General features: G+C 42.1%; 3 protein-coding genes across 8 annotated transcripts; 1 reads left to right on the top strand and 2 right to left on the bottom strand.

The window, feature by feature from the left end:
• Positions 1 to 1,667: 1,667 nt before the first annotated feature.
• Positions 1,668 to 9,940, bottom strand: lats1 (large tumor suppressor kinase 1). 5 transcript variants are annotated; one of them, XM_076083735.1, is made up of 9 exons: positions 9,775 to 9,937; positions 9,282 to 9,353; positions 8,747 to 9,180; positions 8,262 to 8,382; positions 6,213 to 7,642; positions 5,097 to 5,679; positions 4,103 to 4,285; positions 3,886 to 3,992; positions 1,668 to 3,808 (listed from the first exon to the last, which is right to left on the bottom strand). In XM_076083735.1, the coding sequence occupies exons 3-9, from the start codon at positions 9,092 to 9,094 to the stop codon at positions 3,296 to 3,298; spliced, it is 3,285 nt and encodes a 1,094-aa protein (XP_075939850.1). In that variant the 5' UTR covers positions 9,095 to 9,180; positions 9,282 to 9,353; positions 9,775 to 9,937; the 3' UTR covers positions 1,668 to 3,295. The 5 variants fall into 5 exon arrangements, 4 of the variants coding, with proteins under 4 accessions (XP_075939850.1, XP_075939849.1, XP_075939851.1 ...); XM_076083734.1 differs by lacking the exon at positions 9,282 to 9,353; XM_076083736.1 differs by lacking the exon at positions 9,282 to 9,353 and having other exon boundaries at positions 8,262 to 8,379.
• Positions 9,941 to 10,798: 858 nt separating this feature from the next.
• On the bottom strand, positions 10,799 to 15,815 carry nup43 (nucleoporin 43). The gene is made up of 8 exons (XM_076083739.1): positions 14,212 to 15,815; positions 13,709 to 13,831; positions 13,413 to 13,490; positions 12,644 to 12,806; positions 12,359 to 12,494; positions 12,110 to 12,261; positions 11,877 to 11,993; positions 10,799 to 11,198 (listed from the first exon to the last, which is right to left on the bottom strand). The coding sequence occupies exons 1-8, from the start codon at positions 14,329 to 14,331 to the stop codon at positions 10,969 to 10,971; spliced, it is 1,119 nt and encodes a 372-aa protein (XP_075939854.1). The 5' UTR covers positions 14,332 to 15,815; the 3' UTR covers positions 10,799 to 10,968.
• On the top strand, positions 15,259 to 21,177 carry pcmt (protein-L-isoaspartate (D-aspartate) O-methyltransferase). 2 transcript variants are annotated; one of them, XR_012951530.1, is made up of 8 exons: positions 15,259 to 15,416; positions 17,626 to 17,730; positions 17,823 to 17,854; positions 17,954 to 18,058; positions 18,207 to 18,327; positions 19,231 to 19,316; positions 19,521 to 19,758; positions 20,239 to 21,177. XR_012951530.1 is itself a non-coding variant. In XM_076083740.1 (8 exons), the coding sequence occupies exons 1-8, from the start codon at positions 15,362 to 15,364 to the stop codon at positions 20,249 to 20,251; spliced, it is 687 nt and encodes a 228-aa protein (XP_075939855.1). In that variant the 5' UTR covers positions 15,259 to 15,361; the 3' UTR covers positions 20,252 to 21,177. The 2 variants fall into 2 exon arrangements, 1 of the variants encoding a protein (XP_075939855.1); XM_076083740.1 differs by having other exon boundaries at positions 19,521 to 19,690.
• Positions 21,178 to 21,535: the final 358 nt, after the last annotated feature.

Raw genomic sequence — 21,535 nt, 5'->3', positions numbered from 1 at the left:
TGTCTACTCAAGTCAGTTCTAGAAATCTTTGACATCTACAAAGTACTCTCAAACGTCCTGAGTGTATATATATATAACATATATATATATATATATATATCTATTTCACAGGAGACATTTAGACGTATCAAAGTGTATTTAATGACACTAATGATGGCTCTGATACATATTGGTGTCCCAGTAAGCGATGGCAATGAGCTGCACGATCACAAGACCCTGTTACAGGCTGACATCAGTGGAATGCGGTCAGTGTTGATGTCATTAATCATTAATAACTTTGCTCAGCCAGCCGGATAATTGGACTGAATTTCTTTTTTGTTTAGTTACGCAAGGTGTCTTGTGAGGCTGGCAGCAACGGGGAATATCAGTAAATGTCTCCTCACTAGATGAACAGCCTTCAGTCAGACTTAAACTTCACTCGGTCACATGATGGAATATAAGGAATTGCAAGTTTTTTTTATATGGTGAGAATTGAGTAAAGTCCATTTATGCAATTAGGGTCAAACCACTTAAATACCAGTATAAAATGTTTTCAGATAATCCTGTTTAAACTCAAATTAAAATGAGTAGAACAGAACAGATGGATTAAAAGAGTAAAAATATGACATTCAAATATTTCCTATCTTTACCCTTATATAATGCAGGCAAGACAAATGGTGTTTTTTTGGTGAGCAATGAAAAGCAGGTGCATTGCTTTACTTGACTGGTGTCTTATTCCATTGTTGCAGTTTTCAACAGAAATAAAGGGGCTACTCAGGCTGGAGAAAACATCTCAACATTAGTACATACAAATATATATGTATTATATGTACAGCAGGGCCTTTGTGAATGGGACATGGGAAGTTGTATTGCTGTTTATCAAAGGTCTCTATTGTCAGAAGAGAAGTAAAAGAAATTACATTATGGTATGTCAAAGAAAGTCATAAAATAGTAGGAAATATATTACGATAACTCAAGTCATAGAATATGTTAAGTCATGGTAAACGTGTCTACAAAGGTTGTAAAAAAGGTCATAGTATAGCACGTCGACAAATTTATGTCAAAAGTTGCAAAATAGTATTACATGTCAAAAAAGTGAAGTCATAATATAAAATGTTGATAAAAGTAGTAAAAATATCCTAGTATAACATTTTATACTAGGATATTTTTACTATTGTCGACATGCTATACTATGACGTTTTCATGACTTATACATGCAAATAACATGCAATATTATTTTTTTCAAAATGTTGACTTTTACTACATTTAACACGCTATACAATTACTTTTCTACCTCTTTTAAACATCCTATGCTATCACTGACTTTTTTCGACCTACTATACTGTCAGTTTTTATGACTTGACATCTTTTTTCGATATCTTTATACAATGTTTTCATAACTAATTTCGACATACAATACTATGAGTTTTCTCAACATTTTACACCGATTTGTTTTTTTACTATTTTCAGCATGCTGTACTATGACATTTTTCAATATTTTATACAGTCATAAAATGGTCATAATATAGCGTGTCAAAAAGTTGCAAAAACTAAAATGTAAAGACGTCATCTTTGCGTCATCGTGGTGGCAGAATAATTGATAATGAACGTTATTAGTTGCAGCCCTTATTTATACCACCAGTCCAGTCGTCTGTTAAGATACCAATAACAACACAACATGGTCAGTGTGCCAGTAACACGTTTTGTTCTTTACATTCTTTATTTATCCCCCCCCCCTCCTCGTACCAAACCTCCCAGAGCAACAACGTACAAAAAAAAAAAAAAAACTCTCACAAAACCAGTGCAGAGTGCCAGTGGTCACCATTAAGTCCAGAACTACATTCAGAGATCTTTTCCTAAACACAAAGAAGAAGTACAGCGGCTCACAAAATCATCTCGATATGTGATGGAAGCTCAGTCAGTCCATCAGTCCAGCTAAAAATAATAAAACCAGTACAGAGACATGAATCAACACATGACAGTCAGCTGTAGTGATTCTTAAAAACGGTAAATAAGAAGATTACTTTACAGGAAATGAGTTTCAATACTCTCAGGAATCCTCAACACCATGTAGAGTACTATAGGGTGAAGTGGTTAGGTGCCTAAAAGCAAGGCATTTCTGGCTGCTAGTGTAATAACTCCACAAATACTAATTTCACAGTCTTGTGATCATTATCTTCTAAACGTGAGTATTTGTAACAGAAACAGTGAAAACCTATTTAGTGCTTTGGTTGAGAGACGAGCGTGAAGAATCTATTCAGAGCGCTGCGAGTCAGTGTTTGTACTTTGTGAGGAAACACTAACAGAGTGCAGCAGCAGTGGACACTACAGAGGGCCTGCCCTAAGGAAACAATCAGCTGACAGGGCAGGAAACATATTTACATCAACTGTATGCAACTTCATTTATAAATACATTTTAAGTATAAATTAGAAAAATAAAACAAAAAAAACCTACTGTAGTTCAATCAGGTGATGCTACTCTAAAGTCTGATTATTAACCCTCTTTATATTTGGTGAAAGATAAAAAAAAAAAATAATCGCAAAAAGGCACAGCAACGAATAATTAGAGCAACTTATCCCTGCAACACTTCTATGAGACAAAACTAAATCCCCATTGCAACGGACATTAAGATATAAATTAAGACAGTTTTAACCACTAGATGTAATTTCATGAAAATAATAAAATCCCACACTCAAACAGCATCTACACTAGCGTCACCAGGTACAATCTGCTTAAATAAATTAAGGCTTAAAGGGGAGTCTGCGATAAGTCTTTTAAAAAGAGCACCCTGATTATTTTCAGCTTTCTGTTCCTCAGGCAGCAAACACCGTACAGTTTATACCAATATTAATAGCAACATTTAGGGAAAACTCACTTAATTGCCCTCTTAGACGAGACAATGGATACCTCTCTCATTTCTTTATGGTAAATATGAAACTGGTGCCATCAGCTGGTTAGGCTACCTTACCTTTAAGACTGGAAGCAGGGGAAACAAGTAGACCGTCTCCGTCCAAAAGGTCAAAAATAAATAAAATAAATCTACCAGAGCCTTATAAAGCTCACTGCAGCTTCATACATCGTATCGATCTAACTGGCCAAGAAAGTAAATAAGCGTGTTTTCCCAGAATGCCCCTGACGAGTCCTTGAACTTGTAGTGTGAACTAACAGCTTTGATCAAATGTGCTACAGAGTGTTCTGGCTGCTCCTAAAAACATACTTTCCTATGTGCAAGGATTTAAACGCTGTACCGTTGTATTACCCTTCTCTCTCTCTCTCACACACTCTCACACACACACACACACACACCCTCCAGTGCTACACGTAGACCAGGTCCCGGCCCTGAGGGGCTGAGCTAGCGGCGGCCTCCTTCACCGGGCCCTCGGAGTCCGCCTCGTCCCCGTCGTAGCCCTCGTACTCGATGGGCTTGGGGCAGCTGTAGGGATGGCCGTTGTCGTCGAAGAAGCGGCGGAAGGTGAACTCGTAGAAGGCGTGCTCGGGGTGCTTGCCGTTGCGGAACCAGCCGTTGAGCGTGTCGTTGAGGTTGTCCTTGCCGTCGCTGTCGCTGCTCCACATTTTCTCCGGGTCCACGGGGTCGAAGTTGGAGGTGTCCGTGGAGTGAGCGATGGTGGGGACGTACGGCGCCGCCTGCTGCCGCAGGTCGCTGGAGAAGTCGATGTCCTTGAAGAAAGGGTGGGCTTTGATTTCGTCCGTGCCGTTCTTGCCCAGGCGGTCTTCGGGGCTGCGGCACAGCTTAACGATGAGATCCGACGCCTCGGGGCTGAGCTTGGCGGGCGGGGGAATGTGCAGCATGCTCTTCCAGTTGATCACCTGGTATTCAGAGGCAGAGGCGACAATAAGAAAACAGCGCCGTCAGCGTTGCGTTTCACTGCGGGCGCTTCACATACCTTCATCTGTGTCTCCAGGGGCGTGGTCGCTAAGAAGGGCGGCTGTCCAACGACCATTTCATACAAGATGACGCCGACACTCCACCAATCACAGAGCTGGGTGTATCCTGGAGGACATTAAAGTCATTTATACGTCAACCACACTGGAACAACATCTCTCTGCTGGATTCTAAAGTGTAAATCCCACAGTACCAACTCTAGCCGTGGTCCACTGTACCTGTCCGGAGCAGCACTTCAGGGGCTATGTAGTTGGGCGTCCCGACCAGTGAATGAGCCAGGCAGCGCTGGTGCTGCCGGGCCTTCCTCCTCTCCAGAGGCTTCAGGCGGTCTGTACAGCGGCAGTTGGTTGGGTCCTCCCACTCCTTACTGAAGTCCATGCTGTCCTGCCTCACGTGGTCGCCTGAGAAGAGTCCACACAGAACAACACACATGACTTCTCTCACTATGCAGACACCTGGATGAAGGTAGAAGGTGTACATCTAAACAGTTTTATATTTAGTCTTTGCGTTTAGCAATTACAGGCAACAATTTATAACAACCATGATCATTAAATGGTAAATTTATGGTAAAATGAACTTGATATTTATATCAATAGTGTTTACTAATATTTAGTTAACACGCTATAATATTTGAAATACTATATTAAGTATTCGTTAATGATTACCAAATAATTTGTAGACCTTTAAGGAATTGCTTGTGAAGAATCTATAAACATTACATAGATGGACCAGATATGTGCAATTATATACCCAGTTAAATACTTAATAAAGCATCTATAAACATCATTTAAATAGACACTGTCTATGGTTAATAATTGGTTTCTGGTCCATCGATCTACGTCATGTTTGGAGAATATCAATAGACAGAAAATGTATCTGCAAATTTGATAATTTTTTCAGCAAGACCTCCCCAAATTCACTGGTCCCATACTCAAATGTATATAGTATTTAGTTCTTATCCTTCTACGATAGTAAACTTAATATTTGGGGGTTTTGAACTGTTGTTGGGACAAGACAAGTATTATGAAGAAGTCGCATATTTAACCATTTTCTGACATATTATACAACAATTACTAAAGAATATTTTTTGGACCTAATGAATACAATGTTGAGGAAATGCTGAATTTAGCACAGGAGCCACTGTACTGGGTAGACCATCATAACCCAGGCTCTTCTGTAGACATAAGCCGATATTTAAAAAGTGAAACCCACCACTCTGGTAATACTTGGAGTCATGCGTCCAGCGGAAGCCGGTGCAGAGGCCGAAGTCGGTCAGCTTTATGTGTCCGTCTCGGTCTATGAGGATGTTGTCGGGCTTGATGTCCCGGTGGATGAAGCCCATCTTGTGGACGCTCTCCACGGCACAGGTGAGCTCCGCGATGTAGAACTGGGCCAGCTCTTCTTTGAAGATGCCGAGCCGGATGAGGAGGCTCATCATGTCCCCTCCGGGAATGTACTCCATGACAAAGTACAGGTTGTCTTTGTCTTGGAAAGAGTAGTAGAGACGCACCACCCACTCGTTGTCCGCCTCGGCCAGGATGTCCCGCTCGGCCTTGACGTGGGCCACCTGGTTCCTCAGCAGCACGTCCTTCTTGCGGAGCGTCTTCATGGCGTACAGCGCTCCCGTGTCCTCTTTTCTGGCCAAGCACACCTCGCCGAAGGCTCCGATGCCGAGGGTCTTGATTCTCTTGAACATGGATTTGTCCATCTTGGCTCGCTTTAGCCGGATGTAGTTAGACTCTTTCTGGCACAGCATCATACGCATCTGCTCCTGAGCTTCTGAAGACAAACCCACCTGAGCGCAGGACAGAAAAAGGGTGATTTAATGGACCAAATAATCTCAAAAAGTTGTAGTTAGATCTAAACTGGCATCAAGGGAATCAACTGAAGACACAGAGGGAAACCAGTGCAAAAGACATTTAAAATGATCTGTAAGAGCAAACGTGCTGTATTTTCCTCATGAGTTAATCACTTTAGTCCACAACAAAGATGCATGAGCAGTGACATGATGAGTGCGATGGAGTGACATGCGTTTCCAACATGCTGCATACAGCACATTTCAAATACAAAGACCAGGCTTTCAACAACAGCTTACTTGACGTATGAGGACTATTCTGTGTCACAGAACAGCAGAGAAACCGTTTACCTTTTTAGGTCAGCTGTTAGTGACAGCAAGGAGAGAGAAGAAGAGGAAGACCCGCTCAGAAAAAAACAGAACAGCATGAAAAGACACAATCTCAGAGACGGATACAGTTTGGAAAGGGTGGAAGAAAAATCTACATCAATTCATTGAGAGAATGATGCGACCAGGGTTGTTGACATTCTCACCCTTTGCATCTCACTTTCCAGCTGCTTCCTCCTCCGAATCCTCTGCTGATGGTTCTTCAGGATATTCTCCACGTGTTGCTCCATGAAGAACTTGAAGGCCTGGGGCGAATAAAGTGCGATTCGTCCGGACTCCCCTCTCGGCTCTTCGTCTTTCGTGTTGCGGCGGACAGGAACCGGCGATGTCGTGATTTGCTTATTCTCCTTCTCCGTCGCTGCAGCGCTCTCCGCCGTCTTGTCTCGGGAGCCGTCCCCACTATCCTCTTCGGCGGGCTCCTCTCTGCCCGTGCCGAGTTTATTGGCCCCTAGATCGTAGGCAGGGGGGCCGGGTGCCGCTTGCTGTTGGAGGAGATGCTTAGGATAGGGCGGAGGGGGCCCCTGGTAGCTGGGGGCTTCTGCAACAACGGGGATCTGAGGTACGGGTGCTGGGGGTTCTGGGTAAGCAGGTGCAGCTGGAGATGGCGCGGGCTGCTGCATCCATGGAGGGTGAGTGGGAGCAACAGCGGTGTGCAACTCGGGTTTCTGGACACGTATGCTTTTGACCGGCTGCAGGATGGGAGCCTGGGTGATGGCGGTGACTGTGGTGGCAGAGGGCTGGGAGCTGGATAGGTGGACCTGTCTGCTGTTCAGCTGGTGGTTGTTGAAGGAATTAGAGCGCACTATGTTGTGCTGCCATGACGGGGACAGGTCCTGGTTGCCAGAAGAAGACTGGGAGGGGTTCAGAGGAGCCTGGGACCAGGACTGAGGAGGACCCATGTTGTAGATGTCGAGGTTGTGACTGTTCCGGCTGGGAACCATCATGGACTGAGGGATATTTCCACCGTTGATGTAAGAGGGAGAGGATGCGGGTCCTCCGGACTGCATCTGCTGGTCAGTGGGACTGTGCCGGCTGCTCTGGTTAACCGGGTAAGGAGGAGGAGGAGGCTGTCTGCTGCCCCCTGCCATGTAGTCTGGCTGAGGGGAGCCATTCTGAGACCAGCTGGAGGGGAAGGTGAACTTATTCCCCCCAGAGCTTTGCATTATGATGGGCTGGTGGCCCACGGGGACTGGGCTGATCCCACGCTGGTTTTGAGGCGCAGACGACTGGTACCCATCAGCCCAGGCCCCCTGGGGTACCGGAGAGATGCGCGGCAAAAGGTAATCCATGTTGCCAGAGTAGCGCTTGGTTGACGGGTTGCTGTCCCAGGACGGAGCAGGAGGCATGGCACCGCGGTTTGGTGGAGGCGTGACGCTGCGCACCTGGGGCGGCAGTGGAGGATTGGCCCTCTGGCCGTTAGCAGGGTGACCCTGTGGGAAGGCAGGAGGAGGTCCGGGGCTGTCGGAGCGGTACATCATCCCATCCACCATGAGCGGACCGTGTCGAGGCACCAAAGACTCCTTCGAGCCTTTCCAGCTCGGCCTCCTCAGCACGGCCTGTTGGATGTGAGAAGATCCTACAGACACAAAGAACAACGGAGGTGAAGGGATGAAAAGAAAGTCATTACTCGTAGTACCGCATTATTGTAACCGAATAGTTCAAATCAAAGTCCATCTAAAACTGAACCTAAAACAAACGGGTCAAACTACGTTGTTTTTCCCATTTGTCTGTGTAAAATATATAAAATTCCTATATAAGCATGAACACACAGGAACGGTGTGATCCCTCACCCCAGAGGCTTGATCCCAAGACTCAGTAATTAACTTGGTATGTACAATGTTATTAAACTCAATAGGAACAATAGCGTACAAATGTAAAAGGAGGATCAAAGCTGTAGAACATGGCTTGTCGTAAGAACTCTTTTCCTTTGTTTTTTTTTCAATAAAAAAGGTGCAGAATAGTATTCAAAACGTCTTTTCTTGAACGTACCATTACTGCCATTACGAATCACAACATAAACCTAATTTCCAGTCAACGTCTTCCATTGTGTGATGCAATGACTCATTTTGTCAGCATGTATTGTCATTTATTTAACAAATCAAGATTCCAGATTGGATATTCAGATTGGATGAACACGCCTGGATGGAAAATGAAAGAGGAAACCCAGCATTTAGTCCCAGTGGACAGCGACGTACCTGGGGCTTTCAGACCTGTAGTGTTGGGGTTGGCAACAGCCATCTGTTCCCACACCGAGTCCTGGTAGCTCACCTTACCCATGTAGTCTATAACAGCCCCCATACTGCGACTGTTACTCTGCTTAAAAGGGCAGAAAAAAAAAAAAGGACAATTAACATTTAGCATTTGGGTAATCGAAGCATGACACGATGCAATTGAACTGTAAATAAATTTATGATTATATTTATTATTTTTTGCTGTTGTTCTGCGTCTCTTCAGTCTTCCAAAAATCATGCGATACTTTTGTATTGTCACCTGCACAAGCTCATCATTCCACTTTGCATACTTTTCATTCTTCTAATAATTCCCAGGTAAACAAAGTGCAGCCAGGGTTCATTCTCTATTACAGAGTCATGTTAAGAATGAGATTCCTCCACAATCCTTGAACAAAAAAACAAACCCGTCTCTGTGACAAACAAACCAACATGAAAACACCTCATCTCACCTCCTCAAACCCAGCACAGGGGAGCTCCAGCGACATGTGTTGGTTCCCCTCAGAGCCTGAAGTACTGGTCTCGTTGGCAAAAGGCAGCAGGGATTTGCGGATCTCTTGCAGGGCCTTGTGGTGGGGGTTTTTGCCGTTAGTGCTGCGCCCTTGTTGCCTCGGGTCCTCGGGAGGCAATTTCCCAGCACCTCCATTGTCCACTTTAGGAGGCTCTGAGGGTTTGGACAAATTGCGCAGGCTGTTCCGTATTTCCTGCAGCATGTGTTGGCTGTTGCCGCTGTAGTTACTGGTGGGAAATGTCTTGGGTCTCATCTGTCTGTATCCTTCGGGTTTCTCCCCTCTCTTCATGTAAGAGCATGTATGACGACGACGAAGGGGATGAAGAGGATGTCACTCGGTCCAGGGTAGCAAGTGTCTGACTTCACATCTGCATGCTGATGACAGAAATGTAAGTTACAAATGCGTCATGAACATGTGTTATGTTACCGAACAGGTTCGGCAAACATGTGGAAAGTATTCATTAGCCGATACTTACAGATACAAATTAGCTATGTGAGGATTCTTATGAGGCAGTCTGCCAAATGTGGTAACTCATATGAACCAAGAGCTGAAAAAAAAGTTTGGTTTCAGTGCTTTACCATTTCACTATGAAATAATCTCGTTGTTTAAAGCGTTACGGTAGAGAAAGAGAGAGTGCGTCAGAAGAAAAAGTACGTTATTCCTTCACAAAGAGAACCACTTGCTAGCGTCGTTAGCAGCTCAGGCTAACAGAGCGCTACTTTAACGCTAATTCTCTCTCAAGTGTTGTACAATTAAATGTGTATGTTGTTTGTCATATTCCCCCAAAATGTCTCCAACGTATAGACACCAATGAGCTGGTCTTCTCACAATTTCCCTTTGCATGACATCAAACGACGCAGCAGCGGCCTGTGTGCATCCATTTCTGCTAGGCTAGCTCAACAACAGGTTGCGCTAGCTGCTAGCTAACGCAACTAGCAACCGTTAGTGAGCCATGTCCAACGACTTACTAGTGTCTGTGGGGGCCGCTTCTTCTATTTTGACAACAAACGATGTTTCCGTGACCTTTCACGGCGTCAATGACGTGATTTCAACTCAAAAGTGTCCTTGTTATGCCGAGCTGGCTGGCCCTGCCTTGTTGAATTCCTGGGATGTCTGAATGACAAGCACAACAGGAACGCACACTTCCGGTTATTGTACATTTCACAATAAAACGAGGACTCCTGAGGATAGTTGTAGGAACTATGTCAATCCTGCAACTTTACAAAGACATATTCAGAAACTCGAACATTTTGACCATAACATACATTAAAAATGTAATTGTAAAATAAAAATAAAAATAAGAAACAACGGAAGATCATGTAAATCACATAGAAAATAAAATATAACACATGGTAAATGTGCACATCCTCAAAAAGAAATAATGCCACAGTAAAACACATTAGTTAGCGGAGATCTCTAATAAATAAATAAAGAACGCATGCAAGTAAATTTTCTGAGAAATACATTTCTCAGAAAACCTCCAAATCTGTAAGGAATATTTTTGTTTAATTTCAATTTAAAAACAGGATCATCTCAGTTCTCAGTGCTAATTATCGGGAATGCACACAAAACCGCCCTTTCAAATCATCTTAGGACTTTTAATTCTAAATGAAATACCAGAAGTAGTACTGGGAAAATTATTAGTGAAACTTCACACAAGTTAGCCGGATGAAACTTTTGTTCACTTCACCTCTCGACCATCTATTCACATGTAGCTCCTGGACACCACTGGTAAAGTAAAAATTGAATGTTTTAAGTTCAGCTGAGGTAATTTGAACTAAATGTGATTGTGACAACAGTATTTGACAGGTTAATGTGAAAGATGCAGGTATACAGTAACTGCAACTACAGTATTAAAAAAGACAACAAAGGGACTTAAGGATTTAAGGGTGGTGGTGTTGCATCCCATGTGACAAGATAATGCGTAAAATCTAAATCTAAGCATGATCTACCGTGTATTTCTACTTTTTACTACAAAATACATCACTGGGCTCATGAGATATTTGCTTTTATTTACTTATTCAAAACAGTTTGAAATGAAATCCATACAAAAGTTGTATCATTGAAACACACTGCTTGGAATTATCTACAAAACCCTTGAACCATTGATGACAAACAAACAGATGTTCATCCACATCTTGTCCTGCACAGTAACAACTCTTTTAAACTGGGACCTGTCTATTGACAAAAATGGCTTCTCCGTCAGTCCCACAGACGAGACATTGTCCAAGTACATCCAAACTGTTGACAGACAGCGTCTGGCTGGGCAGCATGTGGGTCGTCTCCAGACGGCCTTTACTGGAGTCTCCGCTGAGCCAGGCGTTGATGAGAGACTGGTTCCCTCCAGCCGGGGCCATCGCACTGCGAGATGTCATGCTGTTGTTCCTGCCACCTGGAAAACAATGATAAAAACCTATTATTTCTTTGGTGGGTAGCTTCCTTAGGCTGCGACTCAGTTGTTTGTGATTGCTCTGAAAACCAAAAGATATAAAATGATGTGATTAAGATTTCTATAGGATTGTGCTGCAATATTGTCAACTCTTGATGAAGCTATTTTCAGATACAATCTGTTGAGTGCTTTAGGAGGCCAGAGGTTACTGTTGACAGAAATTAAGATGGAAATACTCAATTAAAATGTACAGTACTTTAGTGAATGTTCTTATTTACATTCTACCCCTCAATTTCTAAAATGATGTCAATCCTTTAAAACAGACAAAAACACATATACCTATTTAAACTACAACATTTAAACCTGTCTTTTGCCATTGTAATAATTAAACATCCAACACAAGTTTAACGACACTATGTGCTACTTAATAAAAACAACTGATCATCATGTTAGAAGAATATTATCTTTTTTGCACCTTTTCCCCAACAGCCTTCACTGTGAACGGACAAGCCCACATCTTTTTCACTCACCTTTATAATATTTACATTCCATATCAGGTGAACATTGTTGGCCAATGATAGTAAAATGTGTCTTTTACGTTGCATTTTAAAATGCCGTTTCTTGGCAGCACATCACAGTTTTTTCTTTGGACTGAATAGCAGACAGAACAGTTTGACTTGCCTTGTAAGAAGGAGGGCATGTCTGAATGTGTGGAAGTCTCCCAGTGAAGCAGTGAACCATCCTCTGAGCATGTGAACAGATGATCTGGGTTGGTTGGGTGGAAGTGGACTTCCCACACTGAAAACCAAAGAAAGACGTAAATAAAACAAAGCAGAAGTTATTGCAAAAGTGAAATATAATATACAACCACGTCAGAATTAACTTGTACATTTCTGCCCACAGTAAAATCTTACTTTCAGCAGAGTGTGCCTCCATGATTGAGAAGGGTGTGCTGCCTTGTCGCACATCCCAGACACAGAGCATGCCGTCCTGCCCTCCAGTGGCAACAATGTGCTGTTGGTTCGGATGTCTGTCAACGCAGTGCAGAGGGACTCTATCCCCGGACCTGAAAGGAAAACAAACATATCATAACTGCTTATAAAAATCTAAATCTAGAGATCTCAATTTTGTTTTTTTATTGGTAGCAACTGAGGAGATCTTACAAGGAGAGAATCTGGGATGGTGCGTTGCTCTGTTGTCTGAAGTCCCACAGCTTGAGTTGGCCGATGGAGTTCACCGTCAAAATCTCTGTTGTCCTTAGGTAGGTCACCGCATGAATCGTGCTGCTGTCTGCATTCTCTGTCCAATAAAAAACAAACACATTAGTCACATTATTCTCTGTTCCTCACATGGCCCGGAGATGCCATCATATGTTAAGAATTGTAATTCGGTGTTGTATTTTAACGTGACATGATGGTCTGACTACAGCAGCTTAATCTCAATCTCACCTATGACTCGAATCACTCCCTCCTGGTCGGCTCTGAAGATGATGATTTTGCCATCTTCACCAACTGTAACGATCTCAGGACTGCTGCACACAACACCGGTACAGGGAGCGTTGTCACAAGGGTAATGATGTGCTCTCGGCCAGCACTGAGAAACTGATATTGTCTGCAGTCAAGAGAGAGAGAGAGAGAGGACATACTGTAGCTCATTCTGAATCTTTACCAAACCACAAGTATGCTTTATATCCAGTAAAGCGCTTAATCCGACATTCACTTCCTTGAACTGCAACATATTTGTGTAGCCATTCCTTAGTCTGTTGATGTGACTTTAGTCATGTTAAATAAGGGTTTATAAAGTCATCAATAACATACCTTGAAGACATATTGATCTCTAATGCTTACAGACTTTCACAATGGGCAGATGACCTCAGAAAAACAATATAAACGTCAAGCTAGGCAAGTCTACCCCCTAGTTATTCCTTGCTAAGATCAGGGTTAAGAGCCAGGTCAAATGTTTATCTAGTTAGAGTTAAAGTTCCCCATGTTTGTTAACATAACATATTCTTGTCTTGCACAATAATGACTTTAAAGATGCACCATCCCTAATTACCAAATTGCGTCAGTGTTTATATTTCCAACATGTTTTCATTTTGAGTATAAAATCCTCAGTTTGTGAAATGATATCAGGAACGCCATGATGTGTGCCAAGTGAAGCATAGAGTGAAAATATCATAATAATAATATGATGATAGAATAAGAGATCAGTGTGTACCTGACTGTTTTGGTGGTGGCGAAAGATGGTGACTGCTCCAGTTGACGACGTTGTGACAATTCTGTCTTGGTCCAAAAACTGAAAGAAAAATCAATAAAGTTTACAAGTTGGTCGCATTATAAGTAGGAATGTAACATTTGGTATATCCTGTCTTAAATCAATACAGATGTTACATTAACGAGTGTGATCCTGTTTTCTTGGTACAACAACGTAACGTATTGTGTTGTTCTCTGTAAAAACAAAAAATACAATGACAGCGACAAATCCCTTTTATCGTTTTCCCACCAGTGTCTTACTTGAAGGTCCAGAACATCTCCATCATGCTTGTATTCACATAGAAGCTGTGGGTCTCCTTCAAAGCCATCGTCCATGTCAGAACTTCCATGATTCCCAATGGACCAAAAGGAAATCTTGTTAACCTGTAATAGACACACATCTTTCCATTATTTAAGTCCAATTTTAACTCGTTTTTATTGCTGTCAATGTGAAGTAAAGCAGAACACGACCCATAATGTCTTACGTCACTAATTAGCCATTTAACATAGCCAGCCTTTATAGCTTAGTAGTAAATAACGTGACTAATTAATTAAACACTTCCCTCAAGCTAATAATATAACATGTCTTCATGCACTGTTTGTACGCAGAAATTACACCTTACAATTCACAATATGTCTTGAGTCCTTTTGACATTTACAATATGCGTAAGCACGTCAATTAGCAAAACCACCTAAAATTGCCAGATTATTCTAGGACGTTTGTCAATCTCATTATTGTTAACGTAAAGTGACAATTTTCCAACCTCGTTATCCCACGAGCCAGTCGCAAAGATATCTGGTTGCTGCAAAGACGACTGCGATACTAGTCTCCATCTGGTTTTACTGATCTTCTGGGAAACGTACTTCGCATTTATATTCTCCATAGAGACAGTTTCTAACACCGTAAATGAAGTCAAAGATTGCTGGTGTTAGCTTAGCATTCATGAGACAAACCGAAATGTGCCCGCCTGCTACTTTGTACGTAACTACGGTGGCTTAACAAGGTCAAACTATCAAATCATGCGATTTTTCGCAGAGTTATTCACAGGTTCAGTGTGGGATCATATTGAGGTCTTTTTGAAGTGGATCCTTGTATTTTTGTTCCTCAGAAGCTGAAACCATTGACCATTTATTTTCTAAATGTTTATACGTTAATTTGTTTTGGTCTGATGTTCATAGTTGGTTGGAAAACTGTCATTTAATTTCAATGGTATTTATTTTATGGACAACTTGGATGCAAACATTTCAATCTTGTGATTATTTTGGGTAAATATCATATTCATAATTGTAAGTGTAAAGGCTGTTCCCGCTGTTTCATCATGTTCATATATACTTATTTTTCCAACTACTTAAATCACTGAAATATATATTAGATATGAATAGAAAGACTAAAGAAAGTGTACAACTATATCTGCTCGGCTTTTTGTGCTCTTCGTCTGTTTTTCCCTTTTGTTACTTCATAAAAAAATATCTTGATTTCATATATACAGTATATATAAAATAGAAAAAATATCCTTTTTTGTATGAATCTATTTTTTGCATATTTTCTTTGTGCTCTAAAATAAATATATAAATAAATAAAATACTTTAACAGGTGTCGCACTCCACCTATCGGCCACCGTCCATGTTACTGCGGCAAATCTGATTATACACTCTCTGAGTGAGCGATGTAGCTTTTTCCCTGTGTTTAAATTTTAGCCGAGGCTTACATTAAAGTCAAAGATTAAATATTTGATTAAAAAATAAATGTCACTGTTTTGTATCAGGGGGCGTGTTCGTTAATTTTGAATGTCTCGTGACGTCTCCACCGCTCCCCCGTCCGCCCTAGAGGTTGTCAGCTTCCTCGGGAGAACAGTTGGCGCAGGCGCGGCACTGACGGCTGCTGTATACTTACTCCGCAAAGTGTGTTTAATAATGGCCTGGAAATCTGGAGGAGCCAGCCACGCAGAGCTTGTTAACAACCTCCGCAGTAAGTCCTCATGCTTTTTCTCTTATGGCTGCAGCACCGACGCCTTTGCAGACAGGTCGCCCGGAATCGGTGTAGTTTTTAGGCTTGAGCTTTCAACCCAGGAGGAGCGTAACGTTAGCTAGCTGGGTGCTAAGCTATGTTGTTGACCTCGCGTTACCTCTCTCTCTCTCCACACCCCTTTCCCAAACCACGTTTGCGCCATGCATGCCTGCCGTCGCTGCAGGGAAAAAAATAACTAACAATAAAAACACACCAATTACAGATTATTTCTGAAGCTTCAGCTTTGTGTTAGGCTATCTTAGCTTACTAGCTCTATGTGCGTCATTTGGGACGTTGTAGCAAGCGATAGCAGCGCTGCAAAGTGCCCTGCCCACATTCATTGACGGCTACTATCTCTGTGTCGTTCCTTTCACATGACTGACACGGACAACTGTGGATGTGAGGCTAGTTTCTACATTGCCTTTGTTGGAAGGTGATTGAAAATGGCAGCATGGCAGTCAGTTGCTGCTCTGCAAAAAAAAAAACAGAACAGTAACTGTGTGCTATCCGGTGCCAAGTCCACTATGACCATCAGTGTTACATTCTGCAGTCAGATGATAGTGCATTGGGCGGTTAAGAGGGGATATCAGTGAATGAGTGCCACTTTATCAACATACAAGCTTTGATCAGACATGATAACTTGCAGATAGCAAAATTATATTCATGTTGATGACATCTTCAGACCAAAGTGTAAGTCCAGGTTCAATATAAAGTGTCTACCAGGGCTATTTATATTCTGTGCAGTCCGCAGAGCATTGCACCAGATTTTGTGGTCAGTCATGCTGCGTTTGCTTTTCAACGAAAGCAAAAAGCATAATTTGCACTTTTTCCTTTCTTTATCTTTCTTGCCAGATATGATTCAATGTGTCAGTTTATTATTGACCATATGTTGTTGTCATGCATGGTGAAATAAAAAAGATAAGGAAGTTGAAACCAGCTCGTCGGTATATAAAGCTGTGTCATGCTGGAAATCCACAAGTAAAGTATATATATATATATATATATATATATATATATATGTAGATATTCTTATTCTATTTGCTCTTTACTTTGTAACTTAGTCATTACTTTGATTTTCTGCTCCCTCTGATTGAACACTTCGCTGGACACAGAGTTTGCATAAACTGGATTTAAGCAGGTCACACTCAGGATGCATGCTAATTCACAACTTTTCTTTTAAATTGTTTGTGTCCAGTGACCAGTGCTCATGACTGAAAGCAGTAGTAGTTCACCCAGTTGCATTTGTTTTCAAACCTTGCACCCACTTTTGTGTTGGTGGAAAATTAGACGCGTCTCTATCTAAAATGAATACTTCGTGTTAAAGCCTAGAAACAACATGAAGTTTGTCTGCGTCACCAAGGGGTGATGCAGACAAGGGGTTAGCTTGAAGTCTGGGTTTATTTTAATTTCCCGAAATCACTAGTAGGTGTCCCTGTAGCAGCGTGCATGGTTTATTTGTAATGTATCCTAAAGCGTGACATACTGTATCTCTGATGGCGAACGGAGGCGGTAATGAGAGCAGCGCCGGCTGTCGTTGGCTTTTCCTGCCTTTGGCACCAGCTACAGGAACCTGTTATGAGGGTTCATTCTGAAGACACGAACACTTCTTTAGGGAGCTTTTTAAATTTCTTCCACCGCACGTCCATCAACTTTAACACTTTGCTGTGAACTTCCTCCCTGTGTACTTCATTTAGTCCCACATTTTCTCAGATATTTCATACTTTGTCTCAGTAGTTTCCACTGTTCTCCCAGATATGGATAAAGTCCTCTATCACGACATCGATACATATTGAGATATAATACATTTTCTGGAAAATCAAATGAGAAATTGTTGAAAAGGTTTGAAAGCCAGACAGGAATGTCTGTTTTTGGTGAATTCAGTGAATCATCATCCTCACAGTGTCACAAAATGTTGCCATAAAGCAGTCCTGCCCCCAATGGTCTAATAGACAGAGTTATAAAGGCATATATAGCAATCCTCACTGCAAATGTTGTCGTATGGCACAACCCTGAAGGAACCACTAACTGTAGTAATTGGTTGTGTAATGCCTTAATTCTATGAATTACCATTTGCATCTGCTGCAAGATGATGTAATATATTCCTAGCTGGTGTTTGTACTCGTTCTCGTTTCCATAACACACAGTGACACAAACTCTTTTGCATCCCCAGAAAATGGAATTATTAAGTCCGACAAGGTCTATGAAGTCATGCTGGCCACAGACCGAGCCCACTTCTCTCGGTGTAATCCGTACATGGACTCGCCGCAGTCAATAGGTACGTCTGCTCACGTCATCATTCGCGCATCGCCGCACAGTCTGGACTCTCAATACGGGTCTGAACTAACAAAATCTCTCTTTAACCAAAAGGCTATCAAGCAACCATCAGCGCCCCACACATGGTATGACTTCAAAAACACTCTCAGTCAGTTTTTCTGCCTCCTGTGAATCACAAAGTGTGAACAGTTTTTTTTTGTAAAGCTTGCCTCCCCTCCACCCAGCACGCCTACGCCCTGGAGCTTCTACACGAGCAGCTGTACGAGGGAGCCAAAGCTTTGGACGTCGGCTCCGGCAGTGGAATCCTGTCCGTCTGCTTCGCACGAATGGTGAGCCACACGTGACGGTAAACACAGACCATTTGTCTTCGGTGCCATTCTGACTGATTTGAGCTGATTTTAATTGGCGTGTCAACCAATCGGCGTACAACGAGAGGAAACGTGTCTAATGTTGTGCCGTCCCCTTCGTGCGTTACAGGTTGGAGCGAAAGGGAAAGTTATAGGAATTGATCACATCAAAGAGCTGGTAGATGAGTCTGTAACTAATGTGAAGAAAGATGACCCCAGCTTGATAACATCGGGCAGAGTCACGCTATTAGGTAAGATGTCTTTGATGAAAGGTTTTTGTCTTTTTCTGGAACTTATCGGAGTTGTAAAAATGTCAGCTGTCTGTACTTTTTTTAAATTTTTTTTAGACAAGCCACAGTGTAATGCTTCTTAGTCCTGTCTGTCTCCTCTTTTAGTGGGCAACCAAACATACAGTAACTCAGTAGAGTAGAGCGGTCATGCAGTGCTAAATAATTGAGCAGTGAGTGCCTGCTTTCAATTGCTCTGCAGGAGGGTGGCAGTGCTGATACAAACAGGCAAAAGAGTGTGGTTGGGCAAACTTTTACTTTCGGTCCAGTTATAGTTATAGAAATATTTTTATTTCTATGGGTCCAGTATTTTTCCCCTCAATTTAACCAGCCAACAAAAAAACTAAAACTATTTTTTTCCACTGTCGGTTATTACTTGTGTAAAACTACCAAACATCTGCTGGGTGCCGCTAAACACACTGTTGTTACTTTTTTGAATTTTAATCTGTCAGTATTTACACAAAGTTTCAATAAACTAACTATAAAAAGGCAATAACTCCACGCAAAAGAGAAAATAAGAAAAACAACATGAAGGAGTTTATGAAGCCTGAAAAGTTGTGGGCTGAGTCTACAGCTTATTGCGCCTACACGTCAAACAAAACACAAACACTTTGGAGTCTGAAAGTAACAACAGAAAGCTGCTTTGTTGTTTTTTTTTGGCTGATATCAGATTAAGCTATTTTAAGACTTCAGTTGTAGATTTAGAAGTCTCCAGATGTGTTCATGTACTTTGCAAAATAAACGAGATTCCACCCTCAAACATATTGCCACATTACTGATACAGATTCCACGTATTGAGTGAAGATATTATCATCCAGCTTTATATCTTTGAAACAGGATGACTTTGCGTGTGTGTGTGTCTTTCAGTGGGAGACGGGCGGATGGGCCACACTGAGGAAGCACCTTATGACGCCATCCATGTTGGCGCAGCAGCACCCAATGTCCCCCAAGCGGTGAGTCTCTGAATACTTGCAACTAAACAATTCAAAGCAACAAATCAATACCAGTGCAGAAAAACTAATGCACACACATCTTGTTTCAAAAAGGATGGAATTCTTAATCCTGGAATTTCTTTTTTTTGAAATGCACATGTTGGTTCAGTCCTTTTGTATCATCGTGCTGTTGACTCACTGCATGTACCTTGTTTTGTCCCTCAGCTTCTGGACCAGCTGAAGCCCGGCGGTCGGCTGATTCTGCCCGTTGGCCCGGCGGGAGGGAACCAGATGCTGGAGCAGTACGACAAGTTGGAGGACGGCAGCACCAAAATGAAGCCCTTGATGGGAGTGATTTATGTGCCTTTAACAGACAAAGACAAGCAGTGGTCCAGGTGGAAGTGACTTCTTTCTCCCCCCACCCCTCCTCCTCTCACTCTCTCCTTCTCACATTGGCAAAAAGGTGAAATGGTGTGGCATGGAGCAGGCAACGGATCAGGAATGGGGCTGCATTTTGCTGCTTGTTCTGACATTTTTTGCTTCTTCCATACCATACCAACTAAGCTGCACGTTTCCTCCATCGAAGGATTTTTTTAACTCCACGGTTCCAAATTGGTTCAACAAAACCTGCTTGACTAATGCAATTTGAAACCATAGTCGTTTTGGTACCCAAACACGAGAGAAACTGAAATAGCTGCAGCGTGAAGTCATATGCTTGGTTTTCCAGAGCATGACCACTTTGTTGATTTGGCTGCTCATCACCCACTAAAACCAAACTCCGCCACTATTCTGTTTGATCTTCTGTGAGATGTAGACAAAAATAAAACGATAACTGCATTTTGCATGTGATTGGAACTCTTGACTTTGTGTTTGCATGGTTGTTTCTGGCATGCCGCTCTTCTTTGTCTGCCTTTTGCTAACGTTTGACTTCTGTTTGTCACAGGGATGAACTCTGAAGAGGAAGACGGTCCATAATCCACCTTTAAGTTTGAACCTGGAGAGAACTTGGATGGGGTCAAACAGCCCATGGCATTTTGTTCAAAGCGTAACAAAACATGCTCTTTTTGTTTAAGTCTAACGATGGACTAGAGTGTCATTGTTGACCGCCAGAGGCGCTGGGAAGAAAGACTGCTTGAAGCTCCGCACAGAAATATTGGAGGGACATTTTGTTTTTTGTTCAGGCCTGCATCCTTTTGGTTGTGTATACTTTTTAACTGCTGGATTTTAGGGTTTGATTTTTTATTTTTTTTGGTGGTTTTACCATTTTAAATGCAATCAGCAGTTTTTACAGTGTTACATTTCAGCAGCATCAAAGCTGAATGTAGGAGGAACACGGTACAACGACGAGGAAAGCCTGGATCCTTTAGATAACTCACCTAGTGTGTGTGTGTGTGTGTGTGTGTGTGTGTGTGTGTGTGTGTGTGTGTGTGTGAGACATCTAACCGTAGACTTCTCTGCTAACATATGAGCTGCCAGCAGTATTAGGAACACACACAGGCAACACAATGGCTGACCCACACAACCCGTTTGATGTGCAGCACTCTTACGTCATTCTACACATAGAATAAGCAACGCATTGGATCACACCGAACATACTCCAAAGAGAGCCGAGCGCTAACAACACCGATGCACGTGCACATACAGGGCTGTGCTTTCCGCTTCCTGCCGCTGGTTTTCCATCAACGATTAAACGCAGGCTCTTCTGGCGACTGTTACTAAATGGGATAGTCACTGCTTTGCCAAAATAAACTTCAACAATGTAAAGCAAATGAATGTCTGTTTTCTTTAAATCGAAAAGCACATTTTGTTTTGGATGACGGATGCTATTTGGCTGTCACAGTTTCTGGAATGGCACATGAAAATAAAGAGATGCTTATGTTTTTGTCTGCCTTTTTGTTGTTTAATCCTTTGTGTGCAGGATGCAACATAGCGTTTGATTATATATTTAGTTATAAAGTCGTAGTAATCTGTATAAAGTATGTTAGAAATACTGAGGTCAGGAGTCCCGATTGTTTAGCCACAACCACATCCCCCCAAAGACATTTATGACCAGCCACCAAAAATAGTTTGTATTTTAATTATTTATCTAACCTTTATTTATCAAGGGTAATGGATGCTCTGCTGATCTTAAATGATTTCTACATTTAATTTTCTTTTAAATTTTTCCCATATATGACAGCCTAATTGCACCATTTTTACACTAATATAAGTCTCGTCTTGGAATAAACACTACATGTAGT

The sequence above is a fragment of the Anarhichas minor genome, unplaced genomic scaffold (assembly GCF_050575085.1).
Source record: "Anarhichas minor isolate MPS153535 unplaced genomic scaffold, ASM5057508v1 ptg000136l, whole genome shotgun sequence".
In the NCBI taxonomy this organism is placed as follows: domain Eukaryota; kingdom Metazoa; phylum Chordata; class Actinopteri; order Perciformes; family Anarhichadidae; genus Anarhichas; species Anarhichas minor.
Note: the sequence above shows the minus strand (reverse complement) of the source record. Positions and strands in the feature narration are given on the sequence as shown.